At 39.1% G+C, this 21,741-nt stretch overlaps 2 protein-coding genes across 3 annotated transcripts in view; one reads left to right on the plus strand and one right to left on the minus strand.

Moving 5' to 3' along the window:
* The first annotated feature begins 557 nt into the window (after positions 1 to 557).
* On the plus strand, positions 558 to 6,157 carry COMMD8 (COMM domain containing 8). The gene is made up of 5 exons (XM_041402772.1): positions 558 to 641; positions 1,181 to 1,336; positions 2,706 to 2,858; positions 4,434 to 4,589; positions 5,691 to 6,157. The coding sequence occupies exons 1-5, from the start codon at positions 597 to 599 to the stop codon at positions 5,709 to 5,711; spliced, it is 531 nt and encodes a 176-aa protein (XP_041258706.1). The 5' UTR covers positions 558 to 596; the 3' UTR covers positions 5,712 to 6,157.
* Positions 6,158 to 15,439: 9,282 nt separating this feature from the next.
* The window catches only part of GABRB1 (gamma-aminobutyric acid type A receptor subunit beta1), a 109,175-nt gene continuing 102,873 nt past the window's right edge, over positions 15,440 to 21,741 (minus strand). For both annotated transcript variants that reach the window (XM_041402841.1, XM_041402840.1), the window contains exon 8: positions 15,440 to 15,769. In XM_041402841.1, coding sequence (XP_041258775.1) covers positions 15,440 to 15,769 — 330 coding nt within the window. The remainder of the gene's footprint in view (positions 15,770 to 21,741) is intronic.

Below are 21,741 nucleotides of genomic sequence, written 5' to 3' on the forward strand. Positions count from 1 at the left end.
GCAGTTCTGTGACTTGAATTCTTACAGGTTTTCTCGTAAAAGCAATCAGGGCAATTCTGCTTCTTTGCATTCACGTTCAATCAATTCAACACATGGAAAGGTCACTGCTGATATTAAAGCCTGTTCCATAAACCTCCACTGTCTGGCTAGGATTGAACCCACACTTTGATAAAGCATTAAAAAATGAGCTCTTCTCGGTAGACACTGTACAAGCAGCACGGGCTTCTGCAGTGTTACTCCGAACTTCCTCAATTTGATTTAACATCACAGAAGACGTGGTGCCCATTGGAAGTCTTGAGCTTCCTCTCTTGCCACCAGTGCAAGTTTAACCTGTTAGGGGTCAAAAAGCAGAGCTGCAAGACAGGCAGAATGCAAAAATTTCCTAAGGGCTATTGCCTATAAAAGGTTGTAAAACGAGGGGGGTTCCGGCTCGTTCGCCGTCTGACCGAAGGTCGCGCAGAGCACGCTCGGCTCCCCAAGCGCACCGGGCGGCGGCGACGCCGGGGCTGGGATTCGAACCCGCGAACTGGGGCGGATGAGGGCGGCTGTTTCCACGCGCGCATGCGCGCCGCCGGCGGGGCGGTCACGCGGCGGCGATGCCGCGGCTGCTGGAGAAGCTGCCGCCGGGCCGGGCGCTGGAGGTGGGCTTCCCGTGCCGGAGGGGCCGGGGCCGGGGCCGGGGCCGGCGGGCCAGGGGCCGCCCTCCGGCACCTGTGACGGAGGCAAGGCCCGCGGGCGGTCCGGGGCTGGGGAGCGGGCCGCCGCTCCCGCCAGGCCGCGGTGCCAGAGGGCATAGCTCTGGGAGGCTCGGGAGGCCCACGGCTCGGAAGTGAGCGGCCTGGGTTGTGCCGGGCGGCCCGGCAGCGCCGGTGGCTGGGGCGCCCTTTCACTCGGCATCGCGGCAGGGCTGTGGTTGTGCTCACAGCTCTTCAGTCCGCTTGTAAGTCCAGGGTGAATGTGCACCACGTTGTGATTTCTGGGGCCAGACCTCGTGAACCGCCTTTAAGGGGAGAAGGGAAGAAGGCTCATATTCAAGGAGTACCGTGCCTGGGCTGCAGCCTGGGAGCGCTGGGGCAGCCCCCAGGGGAGGGAGGGTTGATAACTGAAGTGCTTGATCAGTCTCATATGAGGTGCAGATTAACCGTGAGAGAATTATAAATTATGTGTCACATCCTTTCAGTTCCTTCATAAGGTAGTTGATGGCGTCTGTGGCCGAGCGTACCCTCGATACCAGGATTATGGCAATGTTTGGAGCTTGTCAGAGTGGATGGAGGTTTTAGCAGAAACTATGACATATTTCAAAACTGCAGTTGGCAAAAACATGTCTGATGAAGAGGTAAGGTATTAAGTTGTTTGTCCTAGAGCCAGTTCTCATAAGCCTTAGAAAAACACTTAATACACCCAAGGATAGCTCAGCTACACTTTGGGGGCATAAAATAAGCAGGATGGCTTCTGCTGTGGTGTTAGAAACAAAAAAGGTTTAATAAAGGCAAAATAACAAACAGAAAAACTCGAGCCAGGTACAGAGGTCTGCCCCTGGTAGAAACACTTCACACAAAAGCCCCTCTTCTCTTTTGTTCTGTTCTTTTCTACTTGATTGATCAGGCGGGACTTTTTGGCTTCTATCCAATTAGATGTTCTCTGGTGTTTGGTGAAGTCCCTGAGGCCCTATGAGGTGGCTTTCCACCTAACAGTTGAAAGAAGCTTCTGGGCTTCTTTCCTTTTTTGGGGGACAAAGGTTAATTTTTGCCGCTCTGTCATAGGGGGCGCATTCCTACAGTAAGGGCTCATAGCTGATTATCCTTGACTTGGAGAAATCATGGATGGAGTGATTAGTTCTGTAGTTTCTTTAATCCTAAAATATGTTTATAGTGTAGGATTTGAACGGTAGTGGATTCATCCTGAATAGGTAGAAGGTAAGCAGCATTTAGAGATACAGTGCCAAGATTTCTACAACAAAAAGTGAAATAGATGCTGATTTTAAAATAGTTTTCTAATATCACAGGATACTTGTTAAAATACTGGTTTAATCACTTAAATTGGTATTTTGAGTATCCTCAGATTAAATCTGTTTATATAGTACTGCTCATTAGCAATAAAACCAGTTCACTTGTTTGATTTTATTTGTTAATACTGCATTGAAGAGGTGTAAAATAAACTTTTGAAAAATCTAAGTGTGACTGATTGACCATATGGTACAGGGACTGTAATTCAGGATATTCTTATAGGTATGAACTTTGAAAAATCATGTTCTATTAATAGAAATATTAATTCTTATCTCTTGCATACTGCTTGTATTATGGCCACCTGCTAGCAGCTGGGTCAAAGAAAGACACCTGTGTAGCCTTGGGGAGCCTCCCTACATCAGTATTTCTGTTTCAGCTGAGCTGATGTATTTAGCCTCTGACCTGATGCTGAGAAACTTGCAGACCTACACCAGAGTTGTTTGGGGGTGTGATGTTCTTCTGATTTTAGGGTGGCATGTAAGAAGAACATGATAAAACCTCTATTCTCTGGTGTCTTTTAATTTAAATGATTTTTTCTCTGTGTGTTGCTGTGGTGCACACTGACTCTTAACTACCAAAGACAGAGAGAAGCCACAAAGGGTAGCTATCAGCTTAGATATTTTAGTTATTGCAGGTGGTACATGTTACTTCTGTGGTTCATAGTGCAAGTAATCACGGGGTTTATTTTTGTTTTTGTAGGCTGCTCAGCAGATAATTGAGTTAAATTCAGATTACCAAGAAGCAATCACAAAATGTCTGAAAGGCAGAAAGGAAGAAATCAGGAATGCCCTAGTAGAAAATGTACATGCAATCTCTTCTGCCCAGCTGCAGGATTTTGACTGGCAGTTAAAGGTGAGAATGTTGCCTTGATATTGTTTGAAAGGAATCTTCTACAACAGAAGTAACTTGTATTGCAAAAGCATGTTAATGACTGGTGCAAGAACACATCAAAGACTTGCCAGAAATTTGCAAATACAAATTTTAAAAATTTGTTTTATTTTACAGTTCCCCTCTTTTCTTCTAAACCTGCTCAGGGGACTTGGTTCTGTTCAGGAGCACCTGAATGTTTTGTATGCTGTTACAATTTTGAGGCCTGAATAAACATTGTTTATTCCCAAAGGAAGAAGTATATTCTTAATTTTAAGATTAGTTGACTGATTCAGTATAAGTTTTCTTCACTTTATTCAAATATTCGTATTTTTGCAGTGGACATTTAATAATTAGTTTGAAATAATTTATCATTAGACTTTCTGTTTTGGTAATAAACCAGTAATATTGGAGTTGCCTAAGTTAGGATGGTGGTTTGAGGTTATGAAGACCTTAAGTTCAATCAAAGGCTTAAAAACATTACTTACTGTTTATATTTTTTATTAGATTGTGAGAGCTGTTAAACAGATTTCTAGAGCTGTTAAATAGTTTTCCATGTTTACAAGAGTGCTCACTTTCTGCAGCAAACAGCTTTGGAAATCAAAGAGCAATGCCCAAAACAAACAAGTTTTTACAAGAGCAAATCATAAGCAAAACCACATCATAATGTGGTTTAGATGATCTGTTACTGGGCTTGATCCCTGCTAACTGCGTTTACTGCTGAGAAAAATATGGACTTAAGTGAATTCTTGTGTCTTGTTTGTGGCTTCTTTTAAATCTTTTGTCTAGAGAATTTTTTGAGTTTCTTTCGATTTTGGTTACAATTTCTGGTACATGTCTGAGCTATTATTTTTCTTAAAAGCACTCTTTTCCCCCCTTGAGCTGGTTATGATTTTTTTTTTTCACTTGCCATGGTTGAACTACTGCATTCTGTTCTCTAAATAAAGATAGGTCTGTACAATACTAACCTATAGTACTGTCAACTGATCTTTAATTTCAATGTATTTAAAAGCCTTATCTGTGCCACAGTGAGTAATGTACTCAATAAAAAGAAAGCACAATTGGCATGTAACCTGCATCAGTGTATCTGACAATGTGTTTGATCAGCTGCAGAGTGTTACAAAGGTCTCCTCTTTCTCCCAACAAACCCATTCTGTAAGACCCTTCTTGTTGATTAGAAGACCTATTTGAATATGGTGATTTCAGAATATAAGTAATTCATTAGGAGCCGTGATCAAATGTATCCCTTGTTTTCACCTGGAATTCCAAAATGTGGTATCCCAGAATTTTAACAGATTGGTTTTGGCAATTGTATATGACAAGTCTGTGAAGAGGATGGTCTTTATTCAATATACTCTTGGTACTAACAAAAAAAAATCCCAATAATGGAGGAAAAAACCCTGAAAACAGCAGAGATGACTTATTTGAAGTTAATTTTGTCATGCTGATATTTGTTCTGGTATTAAAAGTTTAATATAAAATACAGAGGTGATATTATGAAAGACTAAAAATTTAATGGCTCCACCTTATACTTTATTGTTGTTGTGTCAATCTGCATAGCTTGCTCTCTCCAGTGATAAGATCTCCATGCTGCAAATGCCACTCCTCAATCTTGATTTGGATGTGAGAGAAAATGGTGAAGTTAAGCCAATTTCTATAGAGATGAATAAGGAAGAGCTGCAGAACCTAATAAATGCACTGGAAGCTGCTAATAAGGTAATTTTTACTGGTGTAATATTTTGTTCCTACCTTTTTAGGTACTGATTCATTTTAAGCAGAATTTGTAGAATCATAGCATAGTTGGGGTTGAAAAGGATCTGTAAAGGTTGTCTAGTCTAAGATCACTGCAACGAGCAGGGACATTTTTGACTAGATCAGGTTGCTCAGAGCCCTCTCCAACCTGACCCAGGGGTGGGGCATCTGTGTCCAGTGTTTCACCACACTCATTGTAAAAAATTTCTTCCTAATACCTAGATTAAATCTACTTCCTAATTTAATGTGATTACCCCTATCCTATGCTGGAAGATTGGTGAGAACTCCCATGTTTCCCTCAGCTTCACAAAATGTCAGTGTCTGGGAGAGTTACTTGGTTCACACGAATTTCCTCACATTAAGTCCTCTAATTTCCACATCCTCTAATTTCCTCTAATTGGCACAGTGAATCAGGAAGAAAGTTACAAAGATTACAGTATTGTGATGCAAGTAGAGAATTTCAAGTAAAACTATAAGACTTCTGAGACACTGAAGGGTCTCAGATTTCTTAATAGAAAGGGCTAAAGAAAATGAGGATTTGAAGAAAACAGTATTTGCATGAAATTATAGCCCTTAAGAGCTTTCACAGCTTGCTTCTGTATGGATTTTGTTCCCTGCCAAACTAAATAAAAATAGTATGTGAGCAAGGATTCTTCCAGGACAGACTTCAGTGTTCACATGCCCTTTGTTCTGCTTGAGGGTCTGTATGGAAGCGGTGGGATGTGGTCATCTCCATACCCAGTTCTGTGGGCACATGAGGAGGAATTCACTTCAGAATTGGTGCCTTGGCTCTGCTTTGTGCAGAAGGAATGTCTGCACCTGGACTTGATATTCTGCTTTTTGATTGCAGGCAGCTGAAGAATGGTTTGAGTGCAGTAAAGAAGTTATCTTAAGTGATGGTTTTTTGTGGGATTGTAAAAGAGTTGAGAGAGGAATGGTGCGTTGTCCAGAGGAACGATGCTTATTCAGTTATATGGAAATAGAAAGCAAAAGGCTTCTTTTCATAGGCTGTTAAAGTTTTGTTCTTAACCAAATTTAATCTCATTTCTTTTCTCCTTTTTCAAGGTTGTCTTGCAACTGAAATGATGGAATTCAGACCAACAGTATGCTGGTGATGGCTCCCTAAATGATTTGGGGAAAAAATGTGTTTACTGCAAAGTGGGAAGGTTTTGGTGCTGTAAAATACTGAAGTCAGAAGACTGTTATGACCAAATGAACTATTAACACTTCAATAAAAATAATAAATTATTGTATCTATTTGACCAAAAATACGAAAATCAAATGTACAGTTGCATTTAGTACTAAAGATTTATAGACATCTGGAAGAGAATCACTTATAATATGTGCCATATTTGTTTTGGTAAAACTTTGGCAGTGACTACACAGCTACCTAGTAAAACTAAGGCATCTTACTTGCATTGTATGTTACCTTATCTAAAGTGCCACACTAATAAAGAATGAGAGAGTATTTGTAGCATTAATGTATTTATACTTGTAAATATGGTAAATAAACACCTGACTTTGTGTGTGAATAATTGTAGTAGGCTATTTTTTGATTTATGAATCTCTAAACTCAATCTTTTTAAATGCTGGGGAAAATGACCTTTACCAACAAAACCAGTATGGAATGACAGAACAGCTGAGGTTGGATGTGAGCTCTGGAGGTTATCCTGTCCAGCTTCATTGCTCAAACAGGGTAACCTGGAGCAGGCTGCACAGGAGACAGGCCTGTCTCCAGATGGCTTGAGTATTTCCCAGTGGTTGAGCCACCACAATTTCTCTAGGCACCCTGTTCAGTGCTCAGAAGTTGTAGAAAAATCACTGCAGAGTGTATCCTAGTTGGTAGCTTTTCAATTAAAAATATTAATGTTTTCAAAAGGGGATGCAGTGCTGGAGAGGAGCTGACCTGTATAGACTGTGAGAAAGATATTCCTAGCTCACTTAATACAGGAGATAATTGGTAAATTCTACTCTAAACTTTTCTGAAACCAGATGGAGTTTTGATTGTAGTATGTAACAAAAGTTAAAAGCATGAACCCCAGAAATCTTACGGTTTCTACTATTTATTAGACCAATTTTCCATACATAAAGAGCAAATGATCTGTAATGCTCACATGAACACTGATGTGTTATTCTCACCTGTGTGCATGTGTGTGTCTTAGGCAAGTTTTGTATAAATAAAAAAGAAAATAATTAGCTTTATTCCTGGTTTCAAAATCAGGGTCTTGAGTTTATTCCACTGTATTGTGTGATAGGTTTTCATATATGCAAAGTTTAATACACTAATATAAAGAACTTCAGAATACTGGTCATAGAAGAGGAGGACAAGAAGCTCTTGTAGAAAGGGTTCTATGAAAAGGATTTTAATGGATTTAAAATATAGGAAACTTAAATATATTGTTGATCTCTTATTTGGTACTGATACATTTAATCAGATATACATGTTCAGTGTTAGCAATTGAAGAATGAAGAAGTGTGAAGAAGTGGGTAAAGATTTGTAAAGACGAAAGAATGAAAGATGTATCTTAGTGAAAGGAGTGCAACCTCTAACAGATATGGCTTGATCATTGTCTTGAATTTCCATAAGCAACAAATTTCATAATGGATCAAATAACAGATAAAGACCTTGTATAAATGGTAAAAAATACTTCAAGCTAAAAATTAGGTTGGAATTGAAAATCGTTTAATTTTATTAAGAATCTGGAAAGAGTTACTGCAGGTTGTCCAGCAGCATGTTAGGAGGATGCTGTTTTTTCAATTGTGAGTGTAAGGAATAAATTTACCAAGTCTCTTTATGTTATTTATAGGTATATTTGTGTTGACTATGCTTTTTCCTTTCCTCTAGATCTAGTTGCTTTATAGGAGAATATGGCCTTATGTGTTCAAATGCTTATGTATTGTGTGATGCAGGTCTGAAAGTATAACTCTTGCTCATCTGATGGACATACATTGCTGAAAGGCTTTTCTAGAGAAAAGAGGCTTTTTTTTATTATTTATTGTTACCATGGTGTTTTTTATCATTTAGGACAAAAGGACTGGAAGCTACTTTTATTTATAGTTGCTGATTTAATAGCAGCAATTTATTTCATAAAAGTGTACTCTATCGTTTGGGATGTCGCTGGGATAGAAGAAACTTGTGTGCTGATGTATTAATACAATTTATAGATGTACTGTGAAAACTAAAAAAACCCATACCTAGAAAGTCCATACTTCAATGAAAGGTGGATATTTAAAACTAATTTTTAGTGTGTTGCTGAAATGAACTTTTGTGTTGCTACCTCTTAACTTTCAAGATCAACCGTTCAAAAATACAAAATAGTGGCATTTTCTCAAGAACAAAAAGCCACAAATAATAACTTCCATTTTTATTTACAACCAGTGAAACTTCTGTTGAAGAATCTGCTACAGATGCTACTTTCAATATTTGTGATTTTTTCTTAATAGTAGACTGAAAGTGTTTACACGGCTTCATTTTAAATTCTCTGGCAACTTATGTAATAATGGATTTTTAGTTAAGGCTTATGTGGTGGTGTTCAGTCTGTAGTATCATCCTATATTTGTCTGTCCTTTATTGGAGCACTGAACAGAAAAGGCTGAAAAAAATCTTTTTTTAATTGCTTTTTGCTTTAACAAAAAGACAGGTTTCTCATACTGCTGTTGTTGACAGAAATAAATGTGCAATGAGATGCTTTTTTTTTAATAGGTGTTAGACTTTATTGAAAAACTGAGTATTTTTAATATAACCCTCAAAATTATGTTTTTAATAAGGGGCATAACAACACAGTGTGAATGGCTAGAGGGGGACAGGAGCTCCAGTTGACAAGCAGTTGAGAAGCAGCAGCTAAAACACAGCATTGCATTTGAAACGTGTATCCTGACCTTACATCTCTACAGACAAATGTAAGGCACATAATGGCCTCCAGCACATGGCAAGGAAAAGGACCAGAAAGAATGGAGAACAGAGCTTGCACTTTGTACTGTCTGTCAGATTTTATTTTTTTTTTCTCTTTGCTCAGAGAATTAGGTACTTCTGGAACAAGCAAGGTCTCCTGTTGTGACAGATAAGGCCTTTGTGGAGACTGTACCAGAGCAGATGAATGAAAAAAGCTAGAGCTTTCACAAGATCCATTGCACTGGTGTCATCTTCAGCCACACTTTGCTGAATGCAGGTAGACATGAGCACGTACTAAGTAGGACAAACCTGCACGGGAGAAAAGCATCTGGAACAAGCCTGCGGCCAGGAGCACGTCTTGAGGAGAGTTTATGGTGTGAGGAGCCCCACTGACGAGGAAATTGTGCCTGTGACTAAGAATTAGGCCAAAGGTGTGAGAGTTTAAAGAGACCCCATTAGCATTAAAGAACTGAATTTTGTCCTTGCTTTTCTGTTCTATTTGCCAATATCTGTGTTTTCCTACGTTCTTCCATGTGTGAGCTCGTTCTAACTAAGTGGCTGCAGCATGTGGAATAGCTCTGGAGTTTGCACATCCCACCACACTAACTGGTAAGAATTGTTTCTAGGAGATGCTGCTCCTTTGGCCCAATTCTAGACCATGGGTTCCTGTTCTCCCAGTCCTTACCTGGCAGAGCAGCTCACTTCTGGTGCCAGCAGTGGCATGGGCAACCCCCCTCTCCCAACCAACCATCATAAAGATGTTCAAGAAATCTCTCTGATTTTGCAGGTACTAAGGAGAAATCTCTTGAGTATGTAATTTACAACAGAAACAAAACTTTGCACAGGAGACTTTTTGAACCAAAAGCTCATGAGAAATCAGTACCTACAATATAATAGATACACTGTAGGAAGTTGTAATTTCACCACCTAAAAAGCACCTGCAGAAATTCACATTGCATAAACACACCTGCAAATTGAATCAGAAAATCAGCATATCTTGATACAAAATATAAAAAGTGAATTATAAAAATAAGGTTACTTGCCCTCTGCTGGTGTTCATTGCACTTTTGTCTGTTTCACAGAAATCTTCCCTTGATTTCAGAAAAAACCTTTTTTTTTTCACATCAGTAATGTCAGCTTTGATCAGGGAACCAGAACTGCCTATGAACAGCAAACTGTCAGTATGGAATTGACTATTGTTTATAAAACTGCTTTTGCAACAAAGCAATTATATATGCCAAGAAGCTGTGTTTTTAAAAGATCTAAATAAGTCTGTAGAACATTTCTGAGTTCTGAAACAAGCCTTTCTGATGGGAAGCATGTTGAGACATAATTATGCTTTCTTCTGAAAGGTGGTTTTAAGAACCAGTAATGCCCTATCCTGAAGTATGCACATTTTGCTATAATTTTGGTCTGTGTATTAATATTTATAATGCAGTATCAGCAGTAAAGGGATTTTTACTCTTCTAGTACTAAAGAATGCTTTCATAAGTGCATCAAGATAGTCTATATTTTTTTTTTTTTTTACTTTAAATCAACCTCAATTACATTTGGTGGTATACTCTCCTCTGTAAAATTTTAGTTCATACTTGCTTCAGGGCTTCTCCAGAAAGACCAAATAACTCCCACCAAAACCTAGAAAAGGAGGCAAATATCACAAAGATTCATTCTTTGGACTTTTGCAGGTCTGTGTGGAGAGTACGACATAGAGAAGGCTCTGGCTATTTTTAATCACTGGGTTACTCAGCTAGTTTAGCTAATAGAGTAATGAAAGGCACTGGAAGGTGTGGGGATTTTCCTAACTAGGAACTGCTACAGGTCCACAGGGACTGCTTTGGTGATGGACTATCTGTGAGGAAGGATTCCTAGCATCATATAGATTAAATAAATATTTTTGATAGCTACAGTAATTTTTTTTGGTGGGGGGGTGAAGGCAGAGGTTTCACATGTGTCTTATTTCTAGTGAGACTGTTTTAAATGGGAGCCAGAACGACATTGGATCATCTAATGAGAACTGCTATTAACTTCCTTTGTAAAACCCAATCCTAAATTCTTTATCTATGCCAAAATCTCATTCAGCTCTTTCCTGAAATTATGATTTGCCTGATTTGTTTCAGAAAAGTTAGCTATAGTGTACAACACTCAAAGTTTCCTCTGAAAATCTAAAAAAAAAAAAATCAGGTAACATGTTGTCAGCTAGATCAAAACACCAAATGACATTTCAGAGACAGGAACAAGGAGACTGGTATGTTCACAGATGTGGATGAGATGGCATGATCTGCTAAAGGAAACCATCTTTATTACATTTTGACAGTGTGACTGATTTTATACTTTTGCATGAGACCGTGCAGGCACAGAGAGCCAGAGATGAGTTAAAAGAAATTGGTAAGAGATGATCTCTATCAATATGACATGCTTCTGCTGGCATGTAATTATTTTAGTTCCTCATTGGTATTGATACTCAAATGCAATTGGACTTTGCAAAAAAAAACCCAAAAACATGTAAAAGAGTGAGTACCAGGCCATTTCTTAGACTGGCACCAGCAAGAGACAAGAAGGGATGTTTTTATAATTCTGGGAGATTCAAGATTACTTACAAAATAATTGAGAAATACATACGTCAAGGAGCAAACAACATCATTAGAGTTAGCTCTGCACTCCAAAGCAGCAAGTAGACCAAAGTCACCTGGTCTTTTTTTAAGAAATGCTACCTTTTTTATTTGTCACTTAATTCTTTCAGCCTGTGCATATACATTTCAGCATTATTACATGCTGAAATACATTATTCTTGTGTGATCTCTTGCCTTCCTTGGGCTGCAGGGTGATTGGTTGCCCAAGGAGGCAGGAAGAAATGCAGTCACAGATGTGGGGAGGTCATGCTTTGTAATAGAGAACCCATTTTTATAGATTTTTTTTTACATAACAGATATAATCCAGCCTTTTTTTACTAATACTCCCAAGGACGTGTTAGCAATGCATCCCCACTATGTGAGAATTCTTGGGAACAGGCTCCTTGGTGATGGGAAACAGCTGGTGGAATGTGGCCCTCAGGCCCTGGGTGACTTTCCTTGTGATTTATGTCAAGAAATCCTGCACTTGCAGTACAAAGGGAAGGAACATTTCCTGTAAGGGTGAACTAGGTGAACCAGCAGATTTTCTGAAATTGCAACCTTTGTGCTGTTCAGTGGTAGCATAAAGCAATATAATGTCAAAAATATTCCTGTTTCACTGAAAAACTGTTTTTTGTCTCTAATAAGGCTGGAGTTCATCAAGCTTCTTTCTGCCTGTGATAATGTGAGCTTTGTCCTCTGCTGAGCTAGCTGCTAGCTTTTGAAACTTGTAGGAATGTAGTATCTCAGATCCTTACTCTTCCTTTAGCTTTTGAATGAAAAGAAAATTATTGGTTGAAATTATCAATAGATTCAAATATTGCTGGGAGACTCCCAGGTATGCACACAAATATACACGCTCAGGGACAGTAGAACCTCAGTGCCTCAGGAAACCCAGCCAAAAACAACGATTTCCAGGAGAAATTGCATGAGAGCTGCACAAACTGCCTGGGAGTTTAGTGAAACCTAATCAGCAATAGGACCTTATCTATGCTGATCTTGAAGTCTGGTTCCTCAGGCTAGGGAAACTACTGAAGTACAACTGTGAGGGATTACAGCATTACAGCCTTTCTCACCTTTATTGCATGAAGCCAGCCAAATTAATCCAACTTATTGATGGGAAGAGATCATGTTTCTTTTGTGCTCTATAATTTCTAGCTCCAGATGGCATTGTACGTGCGTAACCATAAATGGACTCATTTTGCCATGCAATGCCACTAATAACCACTGGCTCTTCCTTGCTGCCAAGCTGTTGCTCTCAGGTGAGAGATATTTTCTTCTGCTTTTTTCTCTAGAAGTAGTTGCACCTACAGTTAGTAGCTCTTGCCTCTGTGTGTGATGGTTATTTGTCCTGCTGCCAAACTTTGCACCAAGAGCTGGCAGCTGTTTCCTGACTCGAGGTCGTGGCTTCCAGCTCTCGATGCAGACAGGACTTGTGTGTGCTGCTCAAAATGGACTGTGGGGCTGGGATTTGGATAGGCATGTGTTTGACCTCTCCTGGGGGAGAAGGGTAGATCCTGTTTTGGAACATGCTGTTCTTAAGGAGTTTTGCATGTGCCCTGCTCTTGTTTTGTTAATGGCTTTTACTCTGCTCCATACTTTTTTTTTAAATTTTTTTTAAATTTTTTTTTTCTTGGAACTGTACAATGTAACTGATTATAGTCCAGGTACCTATCAACTGTGCCAGGAGTATCTGGCTGAACCATCAACTAGAAAAATATGTGTATGCAGATGTTAGGGGCCTGCAAAAGAAATGCTGAAGACCAGTAAAGCTGATCTTTGCTCCTGTAAGCAAAAACAAAGGATCCTTTTTTTTTTAACCTAAAGACTTTTTGATGTCGTGTTGGATGCTGGCTCTTCTAAAATGTTCACTGCAACTGTAAGGAGAGGTTGCAGTATCTCTTCACCACTGGATCAGCTGGGCTTAATTACTTACCTGAGGTCTCTCTGTGAATATCTTTTGGAAATCTGTTAATGAAAACATGAATCACTGATTTGTATTTTACACTACAAATCTGCAGAATTCATTACTTTGTTTGAATTACTTTCTTTGAATTAATTTTTGTATAAGCACAAAGCAAATTCAATGGCTCATGGACTTACTCTGTTAAGTCTCGTGCCAGTTCAAGGAATTCAAAACTGTTTAATGGGATGTGTGTTTGCAATGGACAGCACATGTGGTCCTGCTGCTGTCTCCCTCCTGGTGCTATTTTTTGCAGACTTCCTTATGTTCTCTGTATTCTTTATTTTACAATACCAAAATAATATTGTTAGTTTCCACTGAAATATTCTTGATATAAACATTGCTCAACTATGATTAAAAATTTAATCACACAGTCCCATGTGGAATTCTTGTTTAAAAATTATTTGGAGTTGTTTCAGGGAGGAGATAGGCATACATAGCCTATTCAGAAGAGCCCTTTGAATTAATATTTATCCTGAATCACCTCAAGTTGTACTTAGGGGCTGATTAATCTTGTAAAATTGTGCAACTCTGTAGTAGACCAGAGGTTAAAGGTTGTAGCAGCAGAGAGAAGACATCTGAGAAGACCATGATTGTGCTCCATTGAGCCTGGGATGAGACTGGGACTTTGGAGCCCACAATAAAATGGATAGTTTCAAAGACTCCCATAGATTAGCAATGTCAAATGCCTGGTTTGCAGCCTTATAACTTTTGTAGTGAGTAAATTAAACCTACTCCCTTTCTTGTTTAGTGATTCTATGATTCTACCTCATTCTGCAGCAGCCTGCTGTGCACACAAAGGGAAGGGGCTGCAGGCCCTGCTCTGTGAGAAGGTTCAATTTGCACAATGTGACAAACCATAACATGTAGGAGGGTTTAATTCATTATCATGTTCTGATTAAAGAGATTGCAATGTCACTTGGCAATAAGGTTATCAGCTGTAATTTCTCCAGGCAACGAGGAACTACTGAAGAACATCACTTTTTCCACATCACTTTTTTGTTTGTATCCTGACCAATGTTTCTTTCTTTACCAGCTTCCATTGATAACACCACCTCAGAACCTACCTAGACTCTGTTGGCTTGTATATCTTGACTCTCCTAAAGTATGAAACACTTGGAATAAAAAAAAAATTAACTGATAATCATTTAAATAAAAAGCTATGTTAGGCAATATATATCAGTGCTGTTAGGAAACAATTGGAAATAGAGAAGGAAAATTGATTTAATATAGGTAGAATATGACTGACCTATTGCTTCTCAGTTGCATGGACGTTGTAGCCCTTTGCCTGTGGCTCCTTGGCTGCAATTGTGTCAGGCAATAAGCAGCCAGGTAAGGAGAGGCAGCTCCTCAGGAGGAGTGCACCCAGCATTGCCAGTGTGCTGTAGGACTCAGCTGCATCTCCTGGTTCTCAGTGGAATAAAGAAATCTGAAGGAAACTGTGTGCAGAAATTTCCTCAGATCTGTTCCCAGACATCTACCAACTTTTGGGAGAATGTTGCAATTACCAGCCACAGGAAACCTGGGTGTTAAGAAAAATCTTGGCCTGGGGTATCCCACAGAGTTGCTTCAAGGAATCAACATGTGTTTGTTTTCTTCTTTTTAATACAAAATTATATATGACACAACTGTTCTTATAAGTATCACCTTTGCTTCTGTTATTGTGGAAATAACAGAATTCCATTGAGATCAAATCAGCTGATTCCTTGCTTGGATACTCAGTGGGATTTTTCTCTGCTACCCTTTTTTCTTTTGAAGATCTCTGTCTATGAAAATGTTATTTGACTTCTCCTTGAGTGATACTTCTCAAACACACAATGGAAATACTTCCTAGTAAAGCTATTGAGTTTGAAGTGAAGCATGGTGCATTAGTTATAATCCTTTAAACTGCAATTTCTTCAAATTTCTCTACACTCTGAATGGTGAAAGACAGTGACATAGACACTACTAGTAGTTTGACTGTGTTGTTTGGAAGCATGCTGCTGTGAGCTGCCAATATGTGATAATAAATACAGTGGGACAAATTTCCACTTAAAAAAAAAAAAATTAAATTTGACACAGAACAGTCATGGGTGATGCATAAACTTTGTAAAAATCAAGGTAGAGCAATTTTTCTCAAGATGCTTCTTAAGAGCTGATCTGTACTGTTCTGATCTAGATGTTGCGACCCTAGATTTGTGTTGGGTTGTTGGTTTTTTTTAAAAGCTTAAATCTAGAAGTGTTCCATGGCAGAGTATCTTACATTGAACATGGAACATTATAGCTACTGCTGTTCTTCAGAATTAACGAAATTGAGAAGGAAAAGAAACAAGTCTAATTATGTTAGTCTGTGGTAACATTATTGCATAACTTAGTGGACATAATACAGCCAGTAAACAACATTAAAGAGAATGAACATGATGGGAAAGACCATTCTGGACCACTTGTCTATCAGGTTAACATCAGTCAAATCAGGGATTTTGACTTTGATCTGGGATGCCCTCCTGCGTAAGTGTCCTTTTTTATGGAGCTTGTGCCTGTCCAGAGCGCTCCTGCTGTAGAGGTCTCTGCTGGAAGTGGCTCTTCTGTACTGCAGGCTGGCACTGTTGCACACGTACGTGGTGGCTGGGGGGTCATGGAAGATCGTGCAAATATTATTTTGTAGTTCACGTGGTTCCAGCACGTTTCCATGGGCATCCACCTGTGTCAAGGAAGGAACGGGGATTAGACAAGCTCCTCAGCCAGCCCAAGCTGTTTCCCAGGTGGACCTTGTGGCTCTTGTGTCAGGGTGCTCCTGGGGCTGCAAGGACAGTCCTGTCTGGTACAGCATTCCCAAAAGTGAAAAGACACTGAATACGCTTTCCTGACTGGTGTGAAATTAGCTATTCAACATCTAAGCACCTTCCATCCTGACTCAGCTCCTTGGTCTCGTAATTCAGTTAATTGTCTCATCCTCTGTGAAGTAAGACTTTTGTAATTTTATCTTTTACTTGGATCATGGCCTTTATGAAATACTGTTCTTTAAAGTCTGCTGACTGGCACCTGAAGCTTTCACATACTCAAGATGAAAAGAAGGTGTTGCTGTCTCTGCCCATTTTAAACACTTTTTGACTGTTTTAGTGCTGCAGGTTGGTTTCTAAAAGTTTTGTAACAATGGGTTCGTTATATGAAGAGCATGTAGGTACACATGTGTTTCATCAGTTATTGTAAAATACTTGTGATGAGAATTGATTTTGGGCATTTACTATATTACAGGGATGAAATCATAGCACATTAACTTGTTCATGTGCATATAGAATAATCCATTTCATTCAATGAAAACTTACATTCAGTTGCACTTTTACGTGTTAGCATCAGAAACAGCTGTTTCAAATATGTTTGTCCCTTTATTTGTGCTATTAGTCAGAGCACTGTTTTAAATATCTAAGCAAAGAACTGGAAACTGCAATCAGTATGTACATGTCTGGCAGAAACAATTATATACATGTAAATATTAAATATTTTTGTATCATTGTCTTCTCCTGTATGAGTGTAATTAACCATGAATTGCTGCATTTCTGTGAAATGCTCTCCTTTTCACAAATCTTTAGCTTTCCTGTTTGTAGTAAAACCTCTTTTGAAAAGTTTTTGTGGTATTTCCAGGTTAACTTCTGATTTCTCCACAAAGACTTAACAGATATTTCAAATTCACAGATATTTCAACATCCACTGTAGCTCATTTGAGAGAAATATACATCACAACATTGGCCTCTTTTAAATGAAACTTCAAGGTCTTCACCTTGAGGCTTGAATATTAATGTTGTTTTTGGTAACCTGTGGTACTGGACCTATCCCAAATTTATAACAAACTCAGTCATGTCTGTGGATGCCTTTATATCAGCAAATAAGGTATTAATTATAGACAATATCTAGTCTTGTGAAGCACCATTGATATGCAGGGCTTTGTTTGTACTCTTACTTTACATTTTTAGTACAACACAGTAGAGCTAGGAAATGATATAATAATCTACAGCAGATTTGAGTATGTGAAATAAAAAATTCCAAACAAAACATACAGGGAAACCCAGTCTTTGTGGGTTGCTACAGAGGAAAGATGGGACCAAAGAAAGTTTCAATTCCACCTGGCAATGAGGAAGATGTCCCTTCCCATCAGCAGGAGAAATCTTTACATCATTACTGACAGCATATTTGTACTGTGCCAGACTAAGCACTTACTAACTGAATGCAAAGCAGTGAAGGGACTATTTGTACAAAAGCCACACAAGAGAAGTGTGGGGTAAAAAAGCCTTCAAAGTGAGTAAGCCTTCACAAATAGAAAATGCACTATTCTGGTTTAGACATTGATTCTCTATGTGCTGAAATGAGCACTCAGTGGTAACACCCCAGTTCCCACCACTGTTTTGGTGGGAAAAACTCACATGCTTTGGGTTAGAAAGGTCAGCTTGTCACAAATCAGCATGGTGTTTCAAATGTTTGCTTGAGACATGGGCTACCCCGTTCATACTTTTTAGGTCAGTTCTTCAAATTTAAGGAGGAGGAAGATTTAAGCTAAGGTCTCCTACTCTTCAGAGGACTGCCATAACTATGCACAGTCAGAGTAAATGAATAGCTCTGAAGATCTGACATTTTTTCTGTGGAAAAACCCAGTGATCTCAGAGTTGTCTCTGTGTAAAAAGAGATTTTTTTTGAAATTCTCAGAAGTTTTGATAGGTCAATCTTTTCTTCCCAGTTTTATGAAATAGCTCTTTGAGCTGTCTTTGATTACACAATCTAATGTGTAAGTTAATTGACCTCAGTGCTATAATAGTAACAATAATGCAAGCATTATTAAGCAGTTAGTATGACTTTTCTTTTGGGAAGAAAACTTGTAGCTGCCTATCCTCTGAAGTGATTTCTGAAACTGATATGTCCTGATGATTTGTTATGAGCCAAACAGTGTCTGAAATCCTGCTCTAAGCGTTCAAAAATGAACCTGTTATTTTTAAAATTAATTTAAGCCATTTTAGGCAAGATGATTTGTATGTCATGAAGCAAGTTGGTCTTTGAATTGCAATCTTTGCAATTCAGAGCCAAGAGCCGAACACTGATCTTGACTAAATTAGCTCATGGAAGTATAAAAGATGTTCTTATGTATACCTGGTCAAATGCTCTGTGCAATTCCCCACATCATTAAAATTTCAGGATATTTTGATATAAAGTGTTAAGACTTGTGCAGCTGATCTCCTGCTGTTGAGCCAACAACTGTGCTGAAATCATCCTCCTCAGATGAACTTGGTCCATTTTAATCTAATTGTAGTACTAATTCACATCTCCATCCAAGGTACCACCACCCCTCACTGGGCATTTGCTCTGCGTTTTATTGTCTCCAAGAGTGAAGTAAGAGAATTTTACACCAATCAGTAACAAAGGTGTGTATGACTAGTGTGACTCAAGTTCCACCTAAATGTAAAGAAACCGGTTACAAATAAATTGAGAATGGGGAAGTCAGGGAAGACTCCATTGTAACCACTGGCATCCGTCGATGGGCTGAACATGTCTTCTACCCCGCAGAGATGCTATTGCTTAGAATCACTCTGTGTGGGCTGAATGCTTTCACTGGGGATTAGAGTTTGTGTATTGCTTTAAATATAGTGTTGCAGACAGATACTATCACTGGCAATCCTTGAACATTAACCTGTCACCATTTTTTATTAACAAATAGTGATATTCCATAAGCTGTTAGCATGAGTCCTTGCCAGTTGCTGGCTGTTGCTTGCAGTGAGTAACATAAATAAAGAGGAAGACCCATTAAGGGGTCATAAACTGGGAAGACCTGCTGAGGGGTCTCCCTTAGGCTGTCCCTGACTAAGTCAGTCAAATCAGCCTGTGATCCAGCAGGGCAGTTCAGTGAAGGGTCCCCCTTACAGGATGCTGACAGACTGGACTCAGCTTTCCTGGGCCACTGACAAGCACTAAGGGTTGAATGAATGCCTTCCTTTTTTCATGTGGCACTTTAGAATATGAGTTTCCTGCTTAGGATCATCAAGTGATATTGTTAAGTGTAAAACAGTGAAAGCAATAAAAAGAAAACAACTCAAAGCAACAGCTGGGAGACAAAAGTAAGAACATCTGTTTTCTCTCAATACAAACCCATTGTTTCCTCCTCTTAAGATGAAAGACTCAGGGCCATGTTACTCATACAGGTGGTCTTATTGGAACAAATGCTGTAGTGTTACCACAATCTGATCTGCAGAAAAACAGCTTATGTTCAGCAGGGCTATATTAATTCACAAGAAGATTTACTTGAAGGTTAAGATTTTTGTGTGGTTATGTGCTTCTCTTCTTTTTCCTTTTCCAGTAGCCACTGCATTGAGAATTGTAAGTTTTCCTCAGAGCCTGTGGCTGGTCTCTGGCTTTCTATCCCAAGTGTTTAGTGTTTGACAGGATATTTAGAAGGAAAGTGTGATGCTGTGCAGAACTGGGGAGACAATCTATCACTTGCCTTGTGTTGATAAACATTTATAAACCTTTTGATGGTGCAGCCCCTTTCCCACTCACATTATGATTGCATCCTACCTTTTTTTCAAACTTAAGAGATATCTTCTATGTAATTACTATTCATGCTGTAATTGTCTGGGGAAAGAGAAGAGTTGCATGCATGGACTATCTAAATATTTTCTTGCTGGGTGTTTTTTTTCTATTTATCCATAATTATGGTGATGTCAGTGACATCTAGGTTTGACAAATGAAGAAGGAGATATAAACAGTCTTTATGCTTTATTAAGAGAAACAGAAAGATTATTTACTACAAGTTAATAGTTTTTGTATATTAAAAATAAAAATGGCATAAACTGTAAAGCTGGAGAGACTTTATTGCCATCTTCTTCAGTCTGTAGAGTATGGAACAGCCACATATAAAACAGCAGTTCTGTTTCATTTCTCATCTGTTCTTCTCTATACTGTTCATATCATGGTCAGTTTGCTGAGTGTTGCTCATGCATCTAAAGCCTGTGTTATCTGGTGGAGGAATTTGAACTCTTTTAGTCTTTGGAGTTGTATGTCAGATGGGAATGATCAATATCTTCACCTGGCACAAAGAGATGAAGAAGCACTGTCACATATCTTCTAACAGTTACAGGTGCCTGTATGGATAAGTTGTGTGGGTCAAGAGCAAAAGGGAAACAATGTCCTATAGCTATACATACTTACAATTGTACTTCTTTTATGCTCAAAAACCAACTTTCCCCTGCTCTGGTGCAGGCATCATAATACCAGTGAAAAATCTCAAAAAATGATGGAGAGGGGCTGGGAGCTGTTTCACTGGAGGTCACATAGTCTCACTGTGTCCCACTGCTCTGGCCATGTGCACTCTTCCTGCCAAAGAGAGAAATACAATGGTTGGAAATCAGCATTTCTATGTGGAGTACAATTTATGCTCACAATGTCTCACATCTGTGTGTGGAACACAAAATTCACCGATATCCATTCACATGTGTATGTTAATGTGTATGTGTGCATATACATGTATTTACAATCACAAACCTGCACTGTACAGGCAGAAAGCAGTATATTCACTTAAAACACTCTCAGTCTCAGAATGGGGTGGCTGTCTGAAGTGCGAGCACTTAGAAATCCTGGTACAAAGCATGTATGACTTCCTTTTTCTATCAGAAAAATGGTGGTGTATGCAATGTGGTGCTTTAAAAACATTCCATCCCATTCTGAGCACGAATCTCAGTGTAATATTTGCTGCATAACATTTAGAAAAAAGCTTTTAGTTATGAGTTTTATGGCATTTTGTTAGGTAAATGAACTCTCCAAATATGCAAGAGAAGAACTTACCTGTACTCTTATCCTTTACTCAGTTCAGTGCACTGGGGCACATGTAGCCAAGGCTGACCTCTGAAGAAGTCTTGATTTCCTCTTCATTTGCAGCAGTAGCTCTGCTTCACCCTTCAAGAGTCCTTGCTGTGCTGCTTCTCACCTAGGCTGGGTTATCTCAGGAGCTGTTGAGGTAGCTGGTCAGAATTTGTGGGTTATGTTGTTTTTTTCCCTTCTTTATTTTCCACAGAAATGTATAGACAGTGTCTGTGCACGACAGTCCATACTGGGGTGGTTTATCTCCTGTGCTCTGTGGAAGACAGTGCTTTGTGGGGTCTTGGAGGCTGCTGATTGCCTGAACTGAATTTGTGCCCTCACTGTAATAAAGCATCTCCTACACAGTGGGACAGAAGGCAAATGTAAGTGAGAACTTTTGATAGGCTCATGAGTTATTATCCTCACTGAGACTGAGGATATGACAGCTTTGTTAATGATGCATAGCTGTAGTGGTGGGACACCAAACACACAGCTCTAGAATTAAAAAGATATCACAGAGTTTCTGAAGTGCACTTCCAGATGTGTATGTGACACTGTAGCCGCCTATCAAGATGAAGTCTTACTTCTTAGAGTTTTATGTGTTGGTCTCATTCTTCAAACTGAACAGAGGGCTCAAATACAGCTTTGTCCAAATGTTATCACCTCAGGCCACAGGAGTAAAGAAGTTTACAGGACAGCCTGCGCAAGATCTCATTAATACTTGGATGCAATATATTGTAAGTAAAGCACAGGAAGGAAGAAAAATTTTGGCTCGTTAGGATATATATTTTCCTCTGCAATAGGCTGGGCCAAATACACCTGAGGCTTCAAAAGGTT

The sequence above is a fragment of the Onychostruthus taczanowskii genome, unplaced genomic scaffold (genome assembly GCF_017590055.1).
Source record: "Onychostruthus taczanowskii isolate IOZ18803 unplaced genomic scaffold, ASM1759005v1 scaffold2, whole genome shotgun sequence".
Classification (NCBI taxonomy): domain Eukaryota; kingdom Metazoa; phylum Chordata; class Aves; order Passeriformes; family Passeridae; genus Onychostruthus; species Onychostruthus taczanowskii.

Excerpts from the sequence above, each read along its gene's own strand:
- COMMD8 (XM_041402772.1), top strand. The coding sequence starts at position 597 with ATGCCGCGGCTGCTGGAGAAGCTGCCGCCGGGCCGGGCGCTGGAG. Across the intron at positions 1,337-2,705 it reads AAAACATGTCTGATGAAGAG|GCTGCTCAGCAGATAATTGA; the intron begins GTAAGGTATTAA and ends TTGTTTTTGTAG. Across the intron at positions 4,590-5,690 it reads CACTGGAAGCTGCTAATAAG|GTTGTCTTGCAACTGAAATG; the intron begins GTAATTTTTACT and ends TCCTTTTTCAAG.